This window comes from Echeneis naucrates, chromosome 2, assembly GCF_900963305.1.
Source record: "Echeneis naucrates chromosome 2, fEcheNa1.1, whole genome shotgun sequence".
Classification (NCBI taxonomy): Eukaryota; Metazoa; Chordata; class Actinopteri; order Carangiformes; family Echeneidae; genus Echeneis; species Echeneis naucrates.
In genome coordinates this window covers 18051505-18068470 of record NC_042512.1, presented here as the reverse complement: position 1 = coordinate 18068470, position 16966 = coordinate 18051505, and the positions used below count along the sequence as shown (strand labels likewise).

Sequence of the window (16966 nt, the reverse complement as noted above, 5' to 3'; positions counted from 1 at the left end):
ATAACGAGCACGCACGAGCGCGCCTCTGGCTTCATTATCTCCGTTTAGATCAATATGGATGATTGATTGTTATAATCAGAATATTTTAGACATTATTGTGGATTTTATTTTTTTTTTTATTTGAGTTACAGAAAGTCAAATTTTTATACTGAGGATTAAAAAAAAATAACGCAGAGCGGTTCTTCTTATTGCATTTGTTGCCAAGAACTAAATGATGATCTGAGTCAAACTTTGAATGGTCTAATCTCTTGCAGGATTGTCTGACACTTTTCTCGTAGTTATGTTACAACAAAGGTTGATGAGCTTTTTGGATTTTTCAAATACAACTTTTACCTTTTTGGGGGGCGTAGAGAGTTTTTAAAAGCCGTGTTTGGTTTATTCATTTGGTGTTTATGTGTTGGTGGCTTCCTCTGACCAGCTGGAACTGGGCCCCTGTGAAAGTTATTCATTCCACCTGGACTTGTCCAAACATCTGCTCAGGACAGGCCAACAGAGTACACTGGATGTAACATTACCCTCTATAGGTAAGAAGGGATCATTGCAAGTTGATTTATTCGGACACCACAACATGCCAACCTGACAGTCTGTGTTGATCAGAAAACATTGTAGATGCAGCGACGCTGAGTGTTTGTGTCAGCGAGTCTGTGATGTATCTGCACTCCTCTTTCAGCCTCGAGGACAGACGGAGTGTGAAATGCCTGCTGAGAAATTAGTGTTTACGTGCAGATGACAGAGGAAAAGACAAGTGACAAAGGAGAGCGTCTCATTCCAGGACACTGCCTGCTACACACACACACACACACTAAGAGGTAATGAAACCAATATTTCTTCCTTCCCCTCATTCTGTTATTTCTCCCTGGATTGTTGCTCCTCTGAGACAGAGAGACAGGGATAACTGTACTCTGGGGGGAGAAACCACATCCATTGTGTTGCAGGTATCAGAGGTGTGTGTGTGTGTGTGTGTCTGTGTGTTGACTGCAGCTCAGACCTGTTGCACCATTGTGCTCTTTTTCTTGTCTTTTAAATAATTAGCACGAGCCTCTCTGAAACCTTTCAATCTGTCCACCATTTAACTTCAGCCTGAAATCTATCAATAGATGTGTGTATGGTAGGACAGAAGATTGCAAGATGAGTCCTGCATGGCTCAGCTTCGGGAAATTCGGGGCCTTCAGCATTTATATAATTCTTTGGTGAGAAATATGATGCAAGTCTCAGACCCTTTGTGACAAGATTGGAAAAGTCTTCAAACTTTGTCCTCACAAAGTTAGGTATTGTTAAATGGAGGTCATGGCAGAGGTGTGGTGGAGGTGAAAAGACAGAGCTCTTTGTCATCATGGACGACAATGATTGCCGTCAGGTAATCTGTGTGTGTGTGTGTGTTTTATGTTCCTATTCAAAGCCAACCGTTATGTAATGATCTCCCGTTACTCCTCGACCTCTTTCATTCTGTCTATCTCTTATCTCTGTCTTTGTTTTTCTTTACATTTTCCTTTTTTGATAATTTGTGCTCTCTCTGTTTTCAAGCCTCTTTTCCGCTCTTCCCTTTTTCTCTGTCCACATAACAGCTCACAGAGGCGTCCCACCCAAAAACGAAAGGATATCTGCGTTTTCCTCACACACATGTTGGTGTTGTGTAACTATTGAATACAATAATTCTCTGGTCTGATCTGGGAAGTTGTTGACTACCAGAGGGAGCAACTAAGATTTACAGCACCTTTAATTCTTAGAAAATGCTTTTTACGAGATTGTGTGTTGAAAATAAAAACACTGTGGTGTAACTTTAACGTTAAACCGCAAACCAAAATAATGCATAGGTTAGTATTATATCAAATCTAATATTAAATAATATACTTGGCCTGTGTTTTACTCTGCTGAGCTCTGGACTTTTAAAGGCACATACTCTTAACACTAGTCAGCACATCTGTCGCCAAAGTAAATTTTTAATGAAATCTTAAAGTTGCACTAATCGTTTTCTCTTTGGTTGCCTTGGCGCAGCAGACCAAGCTGTAAAAACACTCACATATTATCAGCTTGTAAAGTTTAATGTCTTTATGTATTTATACAGTAATACGTTGTCATGTCACTTCAGCAGGAAATCAACTTGACTTTGAAAAAGTGCTGTCATGAATGGAAACAAATGGCTGTTTGAACAGTGGGAGTAAATTCATGTTGGACTTCCACAGATCGGCAGATTTATACATCAGTGAGCTGCAGGATGCAGAGAGAGAGAGAGAGCAGGACACAGAGGCTTTCCCTGACTGAACTATTATTATTATTATTATTCTGTAAATAACAGTCCATTTTAAATGACACATATGATGTGCTGATTGGACCTCAGTAAGGATCAGAGCAGGGGATGTGATTGATGAATTTATTCTGTACAAAGTTTTTGTCCACTTCCCTGTGTCTGATTGGTTACTCATCTGTTGACGCACATCTTGAAATGCAGCTCTCTGATTGGCTGTTGGCGTAATGATGCACATATGACTCATCCTCTATTCTTAGCTGAAGAGGTGAAGCAGGATTTTGACCTTTCATTGCCTTGGTGACCGCCGTGCTGTCATCACGTCTCGTCATCATTCATTGTTGTGATCGCCCTCGACTGCCGCCCAACGGCTGTCTGTGAAATCCACTCGGAGGTCGTTGGCATGACAGTTAAGAGGAGCGGGAACATCAGAGCACTGAGGCGCATAAAAACACATTTTATGTGTCTGTATGAGCCAATAATGGGCTCACCTTATCTCCACCGCTCAATTAGTCCCCCTATCGTCTCTCTTTCTCAGCCTCTGTCCTGCATATTCACAGTAGCAGCTACTTCTGACTGTGAATATAAATTAATACTTTGATATTCATGACTTCTCTCTCCGACCAGACTTGAAAAGGTGACCAAGACGTTTTGGGGCTCCTTCCAAACACCAGTGCCAGTGTTGGTCCTGAGAGGCTGCTCTCTCAGGGAGGAGAGGCCACAAAACTGTCATCATAGCAACTTCTTTAAGCTATTAGCAAACAACCAGACTTTGTCATTGAAATCTCTGCCATCGGCTTTTCTCCTCCGTTACATCTAGTGCATGCACATATCTTTAAATTGCAGGAGAAATTATGTCATGCGCATGCATTGAACACCAACTGTTGACAGACTGATGTTGTTGTAGAAAAGAGTTTCAATGCTAATCTATATCTATTTGTGCCTGTGTGAGCTCAGCGGGGTGACTGTGGCTGGTTGGCTGGTGGTGGCTGGGTGGAGAAGTCAATGTAGGCTGTAATAAGTGGAGGTGGAAAAGGAGGTGGGATGGCGAGTAAGTACACAGTCAACTTTCCCATAATGTCTTAACAAGCAGCTTGAGAGAGATAGATAGGCTTATAAACTATAAACTGCACAGTCAGACTCGGTATGGCTCAAACAGCGTAGCTCTTCTTCTCTGCTCCTAACAGAAAAATAAGACGCCAAAGAAGCCCAGTGTTTCCTGTTATAGCCTGCCATATTTTCTGGCAGTCTTTTTGTTGCTTTTTCCTCTCTCTCTCTCTCTCTCTTTTTCTTCTTCTTTCTCCCTGATCACGAGGTTCAAAAGTTCAGAGTGAGTGATGAGGAGAGAGGGATACGCAGGGAAAGAGACAGAAACCGAGCTGCATAACGCCAAGACTGTAATCAAAGCCAGCCTCATTTTTGATAGAGTTACATCATCCACACACTCCGACAACAAGGTCAAGTTTGACCTGATTCACTTATCTATTGATGGACTGTTCACTCACTGGCCTGCAGGATCTCAAGCTCTTGCTTAAATTATTCATGATGCCGTCAAACTATGAAAATGAACTTGAATAAAAAAAAACAAGAGACTTTGACAGAATATTACCTCCATATGTGATTCTTAATCATCTCAACATGCTTTTACATATTTCAGGCTTGACAGTATCTTCCACAGAGTTGCCAGAGGTACCATGGCACATGCATTTGGCCACCTTATGCATTGGACATAATGTGAGACCGTGGCAAGTCTGCACCAGTGGACAAAGTTGTGGCCCCCTCTAGTGGAGGACAACACACATAACAAACCTAAGCCCCAAGTGTTCTTCAACGCCTGCAAGTGAGTGCCACTTTTTAATCGTGCTATTAAATTGTAATCAGAGAAACATTGAACTTGTGCTTCAAGTTAGCTTATTGTATTTGATGTGGATCAAAAATTCAACTCATGAAGGGACATCATCTGTCCATGGAGATGTAATTGAGTTCAGTTTCCTCGTCTGATTAGCTGCCCTGCACTCTGATCCAGATCTGTTAAAATGCCATTATGCTGTCATACATGCTCTGCGTTTCTCTCCAGTGTGCAGAGAGCAGACACACTCCGTTTTCTCAAATGTCCCCCTGTAAGTATAACTCCTGAATGGATGTCTGCTGCGGTCACCACTGCATGGTCTTCGATCGGGTCAGTTTCCTGGTCAAAGCGTGGCGAACTGTCAGCATGTAGGAGCGACGGTCGGGCAATGGGCGCTGCTGATCCAACACCAGCCTGTCAAACACAACAAACGAAACATCCCCATTACCTGCCAATGAAGCCAGCACATGCTGCAAGTGTGCATCAGTGCGCATTGGCCTTTCCATACTCTTTCACAAATTTTTCCTTTTATTTTATTTAATTTTTTTTAGATGTGAAAAGCTCCCTCATTTCCTCTCGACTCATCAGACATCAGGCAGTAAGTATTCACTCAGTATGTTTTTGGTTTAGTCTGACTCATTTTCAGCACTCCAGTCAAATATAATTCAGCTGAACACACCTAATGAGCTGAAACACCGCTGCTTCCACGGATGAAACAGTTTCAGCCACAGACAGCTCATTGAAGCCACACCTGCACACAAATAGACAAACATTAGCTTTAAGCAACCATATGTGTATCCACATCATTTATATGTCTACAAACACACACACAAACCTTAAATCCTTGGCCAGTCTCTGTCCTTCCTCTGTTGTCACTTCCCGTCCTATTTCCAAATCTGCTTTATTTGCTACTAGCACTGTCGGAACAACTGGCACACACACACACAAAGTGCAGACAATAAACATGACATGTCAGTTAACACATTACCTACAGAGCACAGGATGGTCTAACAAACCTGGAATGCACGTCCAGCTCTACTGTGTGTTTGTGTGTGTGTGAGGCAGGATGACAATAGACAGATGTCAACCACAGTCCGAACAGAGACCTGCTTCACTTTAAGAGCAAACATAGTGAGCACACTGTTCCTCTGGAAGTTGAACGGCCGGTTCATTAATTTGACAGCGAGTGTGTTCGTTAGTTGTTCTGCCATTTTACCTATAAAGCGTCACATACAATGTAGTTTCAGACGTCAGAGCTCAAATAATCTGATGTTTGTTCTCTCATAACTCGCAGACTTGACCTTTATTTCATCAAGTGAATGGCATTAAGATGCACATTGTCACAGTCAGATGAGTCTTCCCTCCAAGAGAGACTAAGTTAGTTCCCTACCAAGACTCTGTTTGGTTTGGTCGATGAGTTTCTTGAGCTGCTGGACCTCCCCAAAACTGAGGCGCTGTGTGATGGAGTAGAGCAGCAGAAAACCATCAGCCCAGCGGATGGATGACTCCAGAGAAGCCACCGAGCTCTCCTGGAGGACATCGTGTCTCATTAGTGGGAAATATCAGCAAAAGATCATTATTCACAAGCACAATTGTATTGAATTTCAGTCACAATTACCTTACAAGCTATGTCCAAAATCTCTATCTCAACAGCTTCCTGGTCCACCAGCCGACTGCATCTGTAGGTGACTTCTGTGGTTCAGTCACAGACACGTTTTATGGATACTCAGTCACAGTCAGAGCGATGCAGTAAGGCAAGTAAGTAATGTTCTGTGATAAACACTTACCCTTTTTATGGTCGTATTCGCCAATGAATCGCTTCGTGATAAAACGAACACACAGTGCTGGAGACGAGACACAGACTTGGTGACTGGAGAGTGAGCAGCCAAAAGCACGACACACACTAACTAATACCCTCTCTCTCATGCTGTACAGTTATACACATCAAGTTTGTTTTACACATTTCCGTCTGATCTGTTCGTGTGTCTTTGTGTCATTGTTAATTTTAAGAATGATCCTCTCTGAAATCTGAACTTCCTTGTATCAACAAACGCACAAGTTTCTTCACTGTGTTTGTGCAGAAGGTGCCAGAGAATTTAACATAACTAAGTTGTTATTTGAGCCAAAATTTTTTCAACAAATATTGTGCTGAGGTTTCAATGTGATTTGTCCCTCTAACACAATGATTCAAAAGAATGATGTTCCGAGCTTGAACGTTTCTCTAAGTAGAGAAAGGAGCTTCCGAGGAAAAGCATTTGGTGTCATGAGGAAACTAAATCAGCAGTCAGTACAAGTGTCGAATACAAACTGCCTCACTTATTCACAACATTAAATTCATTGGAAAATGTTTTTAGTCAGCGGTGTATCTGCTGTTCTAATGTTGTAGGTTTTGTGGAATTGTTTTATTGTAGCAAAGATGTGAGAGCGCTCTTATTAATTTAGGTAAAAACAGGTAGTTGTTTGGGATTAAAATTCTCATGCTCGCATAGAGGTCAAACTAGGACCCATATCAGGTTTCCATATTTAGTGAAACCTCTGAAACTGAGACCAAACCTTGACCCTAAACTTAACCTCTTTAAACTACTTTAATTGGATTGACCCACGTGATCAACGTGTGACGGTACATCGCTCCCGACATGTTACATAATCCAAAAACATGCCCGGTCTGCAGCCCTGCCTTTTGGTCTACTTGGACTTTGTGTAGTTCACCTGTTTTTCCCGTGTTCTGCGCTCCCAGAATGAGGAGTTTAACTGGAACCATTTTCCTGTTGGGTCCACTGTTAGTCCTCCTTAAAAACCCTACACACAGATGAACAGAGGCGTTCCGCTTTAGGTCAGGACATGTTTGCATGTAAATATATATATATATATTAACACAACATCAGAAGTATAACTACACTACAGGCTGTGTTGATCCTGACCTTTAAGTAGAGATAAAGAGCAGTACAATAATGGACTCACTGTGTTTGGCAGGGAGTGAAGTGAAGGGACTGTCTTCTCTCCTTTTCTGTTTAAGTGTGTGTCTCTCTGCTTGTGTTTTGTTTTAAGAGCTCCCTCTCTCTCTCTCTCTCTCTCTCTCTCTCTCTCTCAGCCTCAGCGAACACTATATGACAAAAACCATTTATTTGGGAGAGCCACGTCCAGCTCCAGATCCCATCACGAAACCATAAACAAACTTAGAATCACTCGCTACTAATCCTGAAAATAAACTCACTAATACATGCAATACCACCAATTTACTCAGATGTTGAGACCAAATGGTCAAATTCAAAATAGGTTTCTTGAAATTAGGATATTTATCCTGTTGAACAACAGAAAGCAGTCTGACTCACACAGAGGCCTTGACATTATCTGATCTCTGTTAAGACCACCTTCTTTGGGGCCTCCTGTGCCACAAAGCCCAGGCTCTCAGCCAGACCTGACCACATTTCATCAGGGATTCTTTAGTGAATGCTTGTCAGTGTCTTTTACAGTTTGGGGTATAATGGTTTAAAGAAGTTTATTTATTTTTTTTTTTTGTGCTGGAGGGGCAGAAGTTCAAATTTCACAACTTGTAGATTTAAAGAATAATGTTATATGATGAGCAAGGGAACAGTCAGAGCTTTTCACACTATCTGCCAAATTATTATTTTTTAATCCCAAAGAAAAACACTGATATACTGAAGCACAATGCCAGAAAACCACAAAAATAGAGTAAAGACATTTGAAACACTTTATTTATATTTCATACGTTTCTCACTTATTCAACAAAGCTCGTTCTCAGGAGTCAGAACGATTTATCTGTGTACAGCAAGCATCGACAACTTTAAATTAAGGAGCACGGCTGAGTTTTCTCAGAGAAGTGTGTGTTCTTTCAGCAGATGAGTCTTCAGCAAACTGAAGGCTCCTCGACGGCAGCGGCTCCTTCTGTGAGGGCTTTGACACATTTGGCCATCGTCTGTGAAGCTCTGCTGATGGAGTCTGAACACAAACAGGGAATAGGTTGAAGAAGTTTATTTTACGTTCATAACGTTTCATTTTTACCTGTTTATTTGCTGTGAAGAACACACTTGCCTGTCATGTAGAAGTCCTTCGCTGTAAGTTGAGGTGGCACCAGAGGAGCCGCTAAGAGGCTCTGGTTCACTGCCTGAGAATGTGAAATAACAGATGTATCAAGAGACCGGTCAGCAAAATCATCTGATTGATTCGTGTGTGTGTGTGTACCTTGGCAAGTTCGTTTGCTTGTTTGAAGTAATTTGCCTCCTCTACGTCGTCATATCGGACCAGATTCGGAGAAACTTCAGCTAATCTAGATCGGACCTCATCCACAGAGTCATAGGGCAGCGTCACACCAGCCAGCTGCACAAACAGATATTTTTTTGGTCAAATAAACTGTTAATTAGCATTAATGAAAGTTTGTTGAATGTCAATAACTTGCTGCTGACTTCAGAAACAGCTCTGATGATCTTCCAGTCCTCTCTGGCCAGTCCTGGGGGAGTGACAGCCACCCGGGTGTGCTGGCTCCTGCCTTCAGTGTTCACGTAAGTGGCATTTTTCTCTGTGTATGCTGCACCGGGCAAAATAATGTCTGCCATCGGGGCTCCTACATCACCATGGTGACCTGCAGGAGTTGAAAAAATACAATTCTTCTTAGATCTGTGAATTTAGATTTTCACTTCCCCTTCATGTAATGTACTGAACATGTGTGTGTACCCTGGTAGATGATGAGGCTGTCTTTGGGCAGATCAGCTCTGGTGATGCAGCCACCATCGGCTCCCAGCAGGAACAGGACTTTTGGCGGATTCTTCCTGATGCTGTCCACACCGGCCTTGTAGCCGAGGTCCAACGCAGCCACCTGACTGGCCACCCTGGTAACACAAACGCACAAAAGTAGGAGCAGGAGGCATGTAAGGTCTGTTTGGAACAAAAAACAAAGTTCAGTCTCCAGAAAACATGTAACAGTGAGCTGAGAAGTTGTACCGGTGCAGGACGTTGAGAACCTTCCACCCCTCCTCCACACCACTGCTGGCTCTGGCATTTTGAGCAATGGTGGAAACGGTACTCAAAATGGCAGCCCCATCTTCTCTCTGGAGAGCCGTGCTGCCCACGACCACGACTGGACGCTTAGCACCTGAAAGGACCTAGAGACAGAAGGACAATTATAGGTCCCAGTCGTTTAACTAAAAAACTGGTTAATATTCTACAGAAATTTCCCTCCGGACTGGGAATGTTACCTGGCAGAAGGGGTGTGTGCCGTTTGCCAGCTCCTTCAGTACTGAAGTGTCCTCTCCCAGGTGGTCGTATGTGTAGCTCAGATCAACGTGGTGACCCACCATTGCAACACGCAGCTCATTATGAAGCCAGCTGACAGAAGAAGGGAAGAGAGTTAGCAGAGTTGGGAGACTTTCTGGGCATTTTCTTTTTTCAGTAGAATTAACAACCAAATATAGAAGTAGTGAAGGAAAGGTGGGTGAGCACTCTATTCAGGGTTTCTCTGAAAAATAAAAAGCTCTTTGAGAGCAAATAATTGTTCTAATTAGAAAGTTAAATACCAGGACAAAACTTCAACCAGGAGGAGAAATTAAATGCAGACAGTTAAATGTGATGTTGGAGTTTACCTCTTGCGGATTCTGGCGTTGAACAGCGGAGCTTCGTAGCGTGGGTTGGTTCCGATGAGCAGCAGCAGGTCACAGTCCTCAATGCCAGCGATGCGAGTGTTCAGCAGATAATTGGAGCGCAGGTCAGTCCTTCAGAAAGCAGAAAAGAATACAACTTTGATGCGCTGCACATTTAAACTGTAACCCTTTCTATCATACACCAGACTCTGGCATAACTTTCATGACCACAAATGCTGACTTACCCCGCCCCCGACATCGGGAAGATCTCCTCGGTGCAGAGGTTGTCTGAGTTGAGTCTGTTGAGGAGGTCTTTGAGGGAGACCAGAGCTTCAGCATCAGCCAACCCTCCGGCTATGGCTGCGATCTCATTGCCTTGTGCACTCTGCAGCTACACACAGAAAAAGCACACACATGCATTATCTATTCAGCCAAGAAGATTTTAGATGACAAGAAAAATGCCTCGATTGGCAACTTACTGCTCCAGCAACACGAGAGAGAGCGTCCTCCCAGTTGGTGGGGGTCAGCTGACCTGAATCATCTTTTACCATGGGCTGGATCAACCTCTGTCTCTTCAGACCATCATAAGCAAATCTGAGAATGTTTTTAGGATTTTTGTTATTGAGTAAAGCTACAAAGCAAAAAATTACTTTTATATATATGGTAATCTAACGGTCTGCTATTTATTTTACTTCCTTCATTTGCTCATTTACTGATTGAAACGTGCTGTTAGGTTCCTATTTGCTGGCTTGGGTCAGTCTGTCTGAGTCCCACCTGGTCTTGTCAGAGATCCATTCTTCATTGACATCTTCATTCAGTCTGGGCATCACCCTCATCACCTCTCCTCCTCTTGTGCTCACCACGATGTTACTGCCCACAGCATCCAACACGTCGATGGACTCAGTTTTCCTGCAAAGACGGCACAAGGAAAACTAAAGAAGATGGTACGACATCAACCAGAAGTGAATGGCAGAGCAAAGTAGCAGTAAGTATGCCACCTTGACAGACCCTTTCCTACCTGGTCTCCCATGGGCGTGCAGTGAAAGCATATGGTTTAGATGTGAGTGCTCCAACAGGACAGACATCAATGACATTGCCCGACAGCTCTGACATGAACATCTTCTCTACATATGTCCCAATCTGCAGGTTGTTCCCCCTTCCTGTTGTTCCTAGATCTTCAACTCCAGCAATCTCACTTGCAAAACTTCACATAGAACAGACAGACAGTAAAACATAAATATGCAGTGAGCTGATCTCAAACATTTCAACACATGAAAAGACAATGGCAAACGCTCAGATTATTACCGGACACAGCGTGTGCACTGGATGCAGCGGGTCATGATGGTTTTGATGAGTGGTCCAATGTTTTTGTCTTCCACTGCTCTCTTTCCTTCTGTGAATCGACTGCGATCTGAACCAAACTGCATGGACTGATCCTGCAAACAGTTTTCACAGTGAGTTAGGTTTTCTACTGGCACCTCAACCTTTGGTTATTGTTAGGAGGCAAAGTCAAAGGAAGTGAAAGGGCCAGTTTGCCCCTCGCCTTCCATAACCTCATCCTTTATTTACCTGCAGGTCACACTCTCCTCCCTGATCACAGATGGGACAGTCCAGTGGATGATTGGCCAGCAGAAACTCCATCACTCCCTCTCTGGTAACACAAATACGCACATTAATCACACTCATATCTAAACTTTTATTAACTTAAGTGACATTTGAAAGTTTTCTGGAACTTACCTGGCTTTGCGTGTTTTCTCTGAGTTGGTGAGGATGTTCCAACCCTTCATGACGGGCATGGCACAGGCTGCTACCGGCTGAGGGCAAATGAGCACCCACAACAATTAGGCATTACTGCAAATATTTACATCATTTTAACATTTACAGCATTTTCAGGCTCTCTCTCAGTGCTGATGATGGTCCAGCCTAGTGGCAACTGAAATTATCTGCCTAAAAGACAAACAGATAAACTTTGTTACCTTCGGAGCTTTCTCGATCTCCACTAAACACATGCGGCAGTTTCCTGCTACTGAAAGGCGCTCATGATAACAAAACCTGGGGATCTGGATTCCTGCCTTCTCGCAGGCCTGACAGGGAAAGTAAAGAGACATTAGCAGACAATAACAAGTCAGTGAAGCCCCACTAAGCTGGCGTCTTACTGGCATTACTCAAACACTTAGACCACCAACGGATGGTTCCACAGGCTCCAGATATATAAAAATGAATCCTAGAATTGTGCCAACGGGTGAATTCACATAGATGCGAGAATCTAAACCATTTATCACTGATATGCTTGTTACCTGTAGGACAGTAGTTCCAGGCTCCACCTCCACTGGTTTCCCATCCACAAACACTTCCACCATATTACTTGCAGCACGCACTGAAGTGCGCACTAAAATGACACAAAAGTTGATTCGAATTGCCTTAAACCTACAGTGTGCATTGTGTTTTACACACTGCACATGGAAATACCAGTACAACTGAGATGAATTGAGAGACACGCAAAAACACTTACCAGTGTTGGAGGGAGCCAGGCTGCTTTTGGCGGCTCCGGCCAGAGCTCGGCCGACGGTCGGCAGTCGTAACATGACTCTGAACCGAAAACAAGGAAAAGCATCAAACATATGAGCTAACCTTATCCAACCATGCCATGTGTTAAACTCCTACAAAAGAGCTGCAGTCTCAGGCACCAAGGCTTCAGAAAAGCAGAGTGAATATCCACAATAAAAGCCATACGTTTTGGTTTATATTTAAGTAAAATAACAGGAAAATATATATTTTTAAAGGAACAATGTCCAAACATGTGGGAAACAGTATGAATAATCCAAACAGCAGCCACTCAAGAACACTGTTAAAAACAGTCAATCTCAACAGTCCATGAAACTTTCCTTCCCAGTGGCTTAAAATTCTGCTTGTTATTGTGAGGCAGGAACTGCACCAAAAGAAAAGAACAATAATACAAAGATAGTTGTAGGGGGAAAAAAAATATTAGTGCTTGATTTAGTCAGGATGTCTTCACCTTTCCACATCTGGAGCACTTTCACTTATTCTTCATATACAGAAACAGAGTCTAATAATCTATTGCAGGTTGTTATACAGTATTTATTAATATTGTGCATAAAGCACAATTACTATAAAAAGAGTGAGGACAGCTAGTGCTAGTTAGCTCTCTTGCAATTAATGTCAACAATAACAAGCGTTATTGTCGCTAAACCACATGCATAAAGAAATAAAGCATAATTTCCAAAGCATGCCAGGACAACTGGGGAATAAGGACAAAATGTTTAAGCAAGCATGACAGAGAATTTGCTTTAATTTAGCATGAAGCCTGCAAATGATGGCTGCTAGCTGCAGGCTAACAGCGTTAGCTCAGAGAACTACTCAAGGACACGGACAGCAGTGTGTTATCAGAGCGTTATTAAGGCTGATAAGGTCGAGCTCAGCATTTCTCACTAAAACCGAGATTAAATAACACACAAGTGTGAGTGAATAAGACTGCATGGCGTGTCTGTTCTTCTTACCTTTCGCTATTTGGCCTTCTTGACCAGAACAGCAAAGATGTGAGTTTTACAACCAGTCTTAAAAAAAATACTTCCGCTGTTAGCGGAAGTATGTATAACTTCCGGTTTTAAAATATTCACAATAAAAGCCATACGTTTTGGTTTATATTTAGGTAAAATAACAGGAAAATATATATTTTTACAAGAACAATGTCCAAACATGTGGGAAACAGTATGAATAAAAAAACACTGTGAGGATAAATAAAGCCGTCTTATTCTTTCAATCAGGACTGAAGAATTTAAAAGCGTAATCTACGTGTTGCATTAAACTTGTATATCTAAAAATTACATTTAATGTGTCTATAACTACTACTAAAATAAATATTAATATGTTCATGATAATATAATATATGAGTTATATGTATTTTTAACTACATTTCCCATGATGACCCGGGCGTCTACCGGAACTAGCTACGTGGTCATTTTCGCGACAGTTCAGGAAGCGTCTATAAACAGTTGTAGAAGCCGGAGTTGGTGTTTTCTTCTCTGAAGGAGTAAAACAAAACAGGTAAATATTACCCAGAACAACATTTTATCTCCTTCCAAACGGCCCCAGCTGCGTTTGTCCAATTTCTGGTACAACTAAGACCGGCCAGGCCTTCTCAGGTTATCAAAGTAGTTAGCAACAAGCTAACTGGGGCTGCTACCGTCAGCTGACTTAAATAAAATATATCAGGGTTTACTGTGGATGGAAATTATGCTGCCCTGTAGATAACCTGTCTTATTGCTTTGGATATTAGTGACATCAAATGACTTGGAGGTTTTGGGTTTTAGCTAATTCAACATGTTGCCCATTCTGTTTCTGTGTTGTCATTGTTGACTGATCAGTACATGAATTACTACAACAGTTGGTGTATTTAATCTTTAAGAAAGACAGGCCTGTGTGTTTGTTGTGAGACAAGGTCAACTTACAATATCTAAGAAATTTTATATTGCATGTAAAAAAAAAAGATAATAAATAATTGTTTTTTTATTCAGAGCGAAGGGCTCCATCTGACATGGTCTAAAAGCTTATTTCTGCTGAACTATATTTTAAAGATTTTCATGTGACATCACAGCGAGTTTTTGGCCCTGGGCACTGTCATTCATGTGTTATTTTAACCCTGTTTCAGCAACATGTTGCCGACCACCTCTCCACACAGCAATGGTGCCCTCAGCACCCGGGATGCTGCACGCCACACTGCAGGTGCCAAACGCTACAAATACCTGCGACGGCTGCTGCATTTCAGACAGATGGACTTTGAGTTTGCACTCTGGCAGATGCTTTACTTGTTCACGTCACCACAGAGGGTCTATCGCAACTTCCACTACAGGAAACAGACCAAGGACCAGTGGGCAAGGGACGATCCTGCATTCCTGGTCCTGCTCAGCATCTGGCTGTGTGGTGAGTGTGTGCGCTCATTTAACCAAACACTGCTGCATTGTAGTTCATTTGAATTTGTCTTTATGCTGCCAGTTGGGCCCTAATTTTGTCTCATCCATAGCGTCAACAATAGGCTTTGGTCTGGTCCTGGACATGGGTGTCCTGGATACTTTGAAACTGCTGCTGTGGGTGGTCTTAGTGGACTGCATAGGAGTCGGTCTGTTAATATCGACACTCATGTGGTGAGCAACAAGTTGGTCAAGTTAACTGTTTGAAGTGAAATTACTTTGAAGAAATAATAACTACTTTTTTTTTTTTTTTTTGGTCCTCCAGGATTGTTAGCAACAAGTACCTGCTAAAAAATCCCAGCGGGAAGTGTGATGTTGAATGGGGCTACGCATTTGATGTTCACCTCAATGCTTTCTACCCACTCCTAGTCATACTGCACTTTCTGCAGCTCTTCTTCATCAACCGTAAGTCGTACTTTAGTGGTAACTGCGGTTTCAAAAGTCCACTGTTCTGCTGTTTGCTGTTACCAAAGAATATCTATCTGAAGTATATCTAACCAAAAGATGTGTGAAGTTTAGCTAATAAGTTGCAAAATTGACATGAACGTTCAGAAAATGCTCTGTCAGACAACTAAAACAAAACTAAATCAACATCACTAACGTGATAAAATGTTTGGATGAGCGTTGGTTTTTCGGCTGTTCTGTCTGAACTTCCAGTGTGTTGTTTTGTGTGTTTTAGATGTTGTGATAAACTCAGACTGGTTCCTGGGATACTTTGTTGGGAACACTTTCTGGCTTATTGCCATTGGTTATTATCTCTACATCACCTTCTTAGGATACAACGGTAGGCACCTCTCACATTTAAGTGCACCGGTTAAATGTCTTGTGACTCGTTCTCTGCCTTCTGTAAACCGAGGTCTTGGTTTATCCTCACAGCTCTACCCTTCCTGAAGAATACGGTGATTCTGCTCTACCCATTCGCTCTGCTCAGCCTCATCTACGTCCTCTCTGTGTCTCTGGGCTGGAATTTCACGAGGGGTCTCTGCTGGTTTTATAAGTACAGAGTCCATTAGAACTGGTTTGTCCCTGAGACTGGACAATCTATGCCTCCAGGCCGACCTAGAATCTGTTTTCAATTCACACCTGTGTGGCATCAAATCCATTTCCAGCTGCTGTGGGTCACATCTGGTTGAAAGGGACTCTGCCTGCAGATGACTCAGTCAAATGGGAATCTCGGTTGACTGAACCCGACTGTTTCTGTACTCTCACTTGATTTTCTGTTTGGCTCTGATTTCGAGCCGGAGCTCCACTGTCAGTAAACAGTGATGTGATTGGACTAGTTGCAGAAAAGAGAGGACAGGTGGGACACAAATTTTATTGTTATTTGTATGATTTGTAAATAGTTCTCCGGCAGGTTGTAATATATACACATGAGATCCTTTCTGAGGTGGAACGAGTTTGCTTTGTTTGTTTGTTTGTTTGTTTTTTTTCTTTTAGTTTTCATTCAAAAAGAAAACAAAAATCCTGTTTATTGAAGAGAAGAAAGGAAAGCAGGTGAAGATTGGCTGCATTTCCCCCCTTTTTTCTCAAAGTGTACATTCCAAAGCACTTTCAATAAAAGGTTTTGCTAACTAAAGTTGAATATTCTAGATGAATAACTAACAAGTTTGTTCTCCTGCTGCTGATCTGTGTTGTTCAAACCTTCCACGAGAGGAGGACTTAACCTAACACAACTTTTTTATGCCAGATTTTGTAGTAAGACGCTAAAGCCTCACAGTGGTGCTGTTGTTTTTATAACGGGTGACTGGGTGTGATCTCATCGCAGAGATGGAAGCTCAACAGTTCGAGGAATCGGTGCCCGATGATGACAGACGATTTTCAGATGGAGCTCTGGATCTGCTGAGACGCAAGATTTGTCCAGTTATTTACAATTTCAGATGCACGGTCAGATTGGCCTGGCGTGTCAGTTTGCTTTGGGACGCACCTTCGCCTCACAAACTAGTAGACATATAACCACTGAAAGTGAAATATCAGCTGATAGTCAGTTTTACCAGGTGAGGATGTTTCCAGTATTTTCCAGAAGGCAGAAAACTGAACACAAGCGCTCTGTTGTCTAAATGATGGAGCTGTAGAGTGCAGTGGCTTTAAGAATACAGTAAAAATTACTAAAACAGCTCAGTTTTACATTTGTACATTGTGTTACGTGCATTAAAGGGAAAGTTATTTTGTTATGATGAGTCGACTATACAACACTGTGGGCAGAGGATGTGGTGATAATGCTGACAGTTTAATCCTTCTCATGCTTCCTCAGATAAGTTGTCTGAAGTTTAAAAAAAAAAAAAAAAGCATA

General features: G+C 42.2%; 4 protein-coding genes across 6 annotated transcripts in view; 2 read left to right on the top strand and 2 right to left on the bottom strand.

Moving 5' to 3' along the window:
* harbi1 (harbinger transposase derived 1) overlaps positions 1-10671 on the top strand; it is a 39108-nt gene extending 28437 nt beyond the window's left edge. The window contains exons 8-10 of one of the 2 annotated variants that reach the window (XR_003841344.1): positions 671-809; positions 3903-4085; positions 4323-10671. The gene's annotated coding sequence lies outside the window, so the exon portion shown is untranslated. The remainder of the gene's footprint in view (positions 1-670; positions 810-3902; positions 4086-4322) is intronic. The other variant, XR_003841345.1, reaches the window with a different exon arrangement.
* Positions 4400-7442, bottom strand: LOC115050621 (ras-related and estrogen-regulated growth inhibitor). The gene is made up of 8 exons (XM_029513553.1): positions 7427-7442; positions 6804-6893; positions 5882-5938; positions 5713-5786; positions 5485-5623; positions 4930-5023; positions 4774-4845; positions 4400-4508 (listed from the first exon to the last, which is right to left on the bottom strand). The coding sequence occupies exons 1-8, from the start codon at positions 7440-7442 to the stop codon at positions 4400-4402; spliced, it is 651 nt and encodes a 216-aa protein (XP_029369413.1).
* Positions 7793-13249, bottom strand: LOC115052143 (NADH-ubiquinone oxidoreductase 75 kDa subunit, mitochondrial-like). Its single transcript, XM_029516089.1, has 19 exons — positions 13207-13249; positions 12201-12277; positions 11986-12077; positions 11665-11772; positions 11426-11502; positions 11258-11339; positions 10994-11124; positions 10707-10892; positions 10463-10597; positions 10168-10282; positions 9934-10079; positions 9692-9820; positions 9308-9437; positions 9054-9214; positions 8787-8941; positions 8519-8694; positions 8298-8432; positions 8148-8220; positions 7793-8054 (listed from the first exon to the last, which is right to left on the bottom strand). The coding sequence occupies exons 2-19, from the start codon at positions 12271-12273 to the stop codon at positions 7963-7965; spliced, it is 2196 nt and encodes a 731-aa protein (XP_029371949.1). The 5' UTR covers positions 12274-12277; positions 13207-13249; the 3' UTR covers positions 7793-7962.
* unc50 (unc-50 homolog (C. elegans)) lies at positions 11233-16961 on the top strand. 2 transcript variants are annotated; one of them, XM_029516145.1, is made up of 6 exons: positions 11233-11342; positions 14358-14629; positions 14730-14850; positions 14942-15081; positions 15356-15460; positions 15553-16961. In XM_029516145.1, the coding sequence occupies exons 2-6, from the start codon at positions 14362-14364 to the stop codon at positions 15687-15689; spliced, it is 771 nt and encodes a 256-aa protein (XP_029372005.1). In that variant the 5' UTR covers positions 11233-11342; positions 14358-14361; the 3' UTR covers positions 15690-16961. The 2 variants fall into 2 exon arrangements, with proteins under 2 accessions (XP_029372005.1, XP_029371995.1); XM_029516135.1 differs by lacking the exon at positions 11233-11342 and adding an exon at positions 13647-13753.
* Positions 16962-16966: the final 5 nt, after the last annotated feature.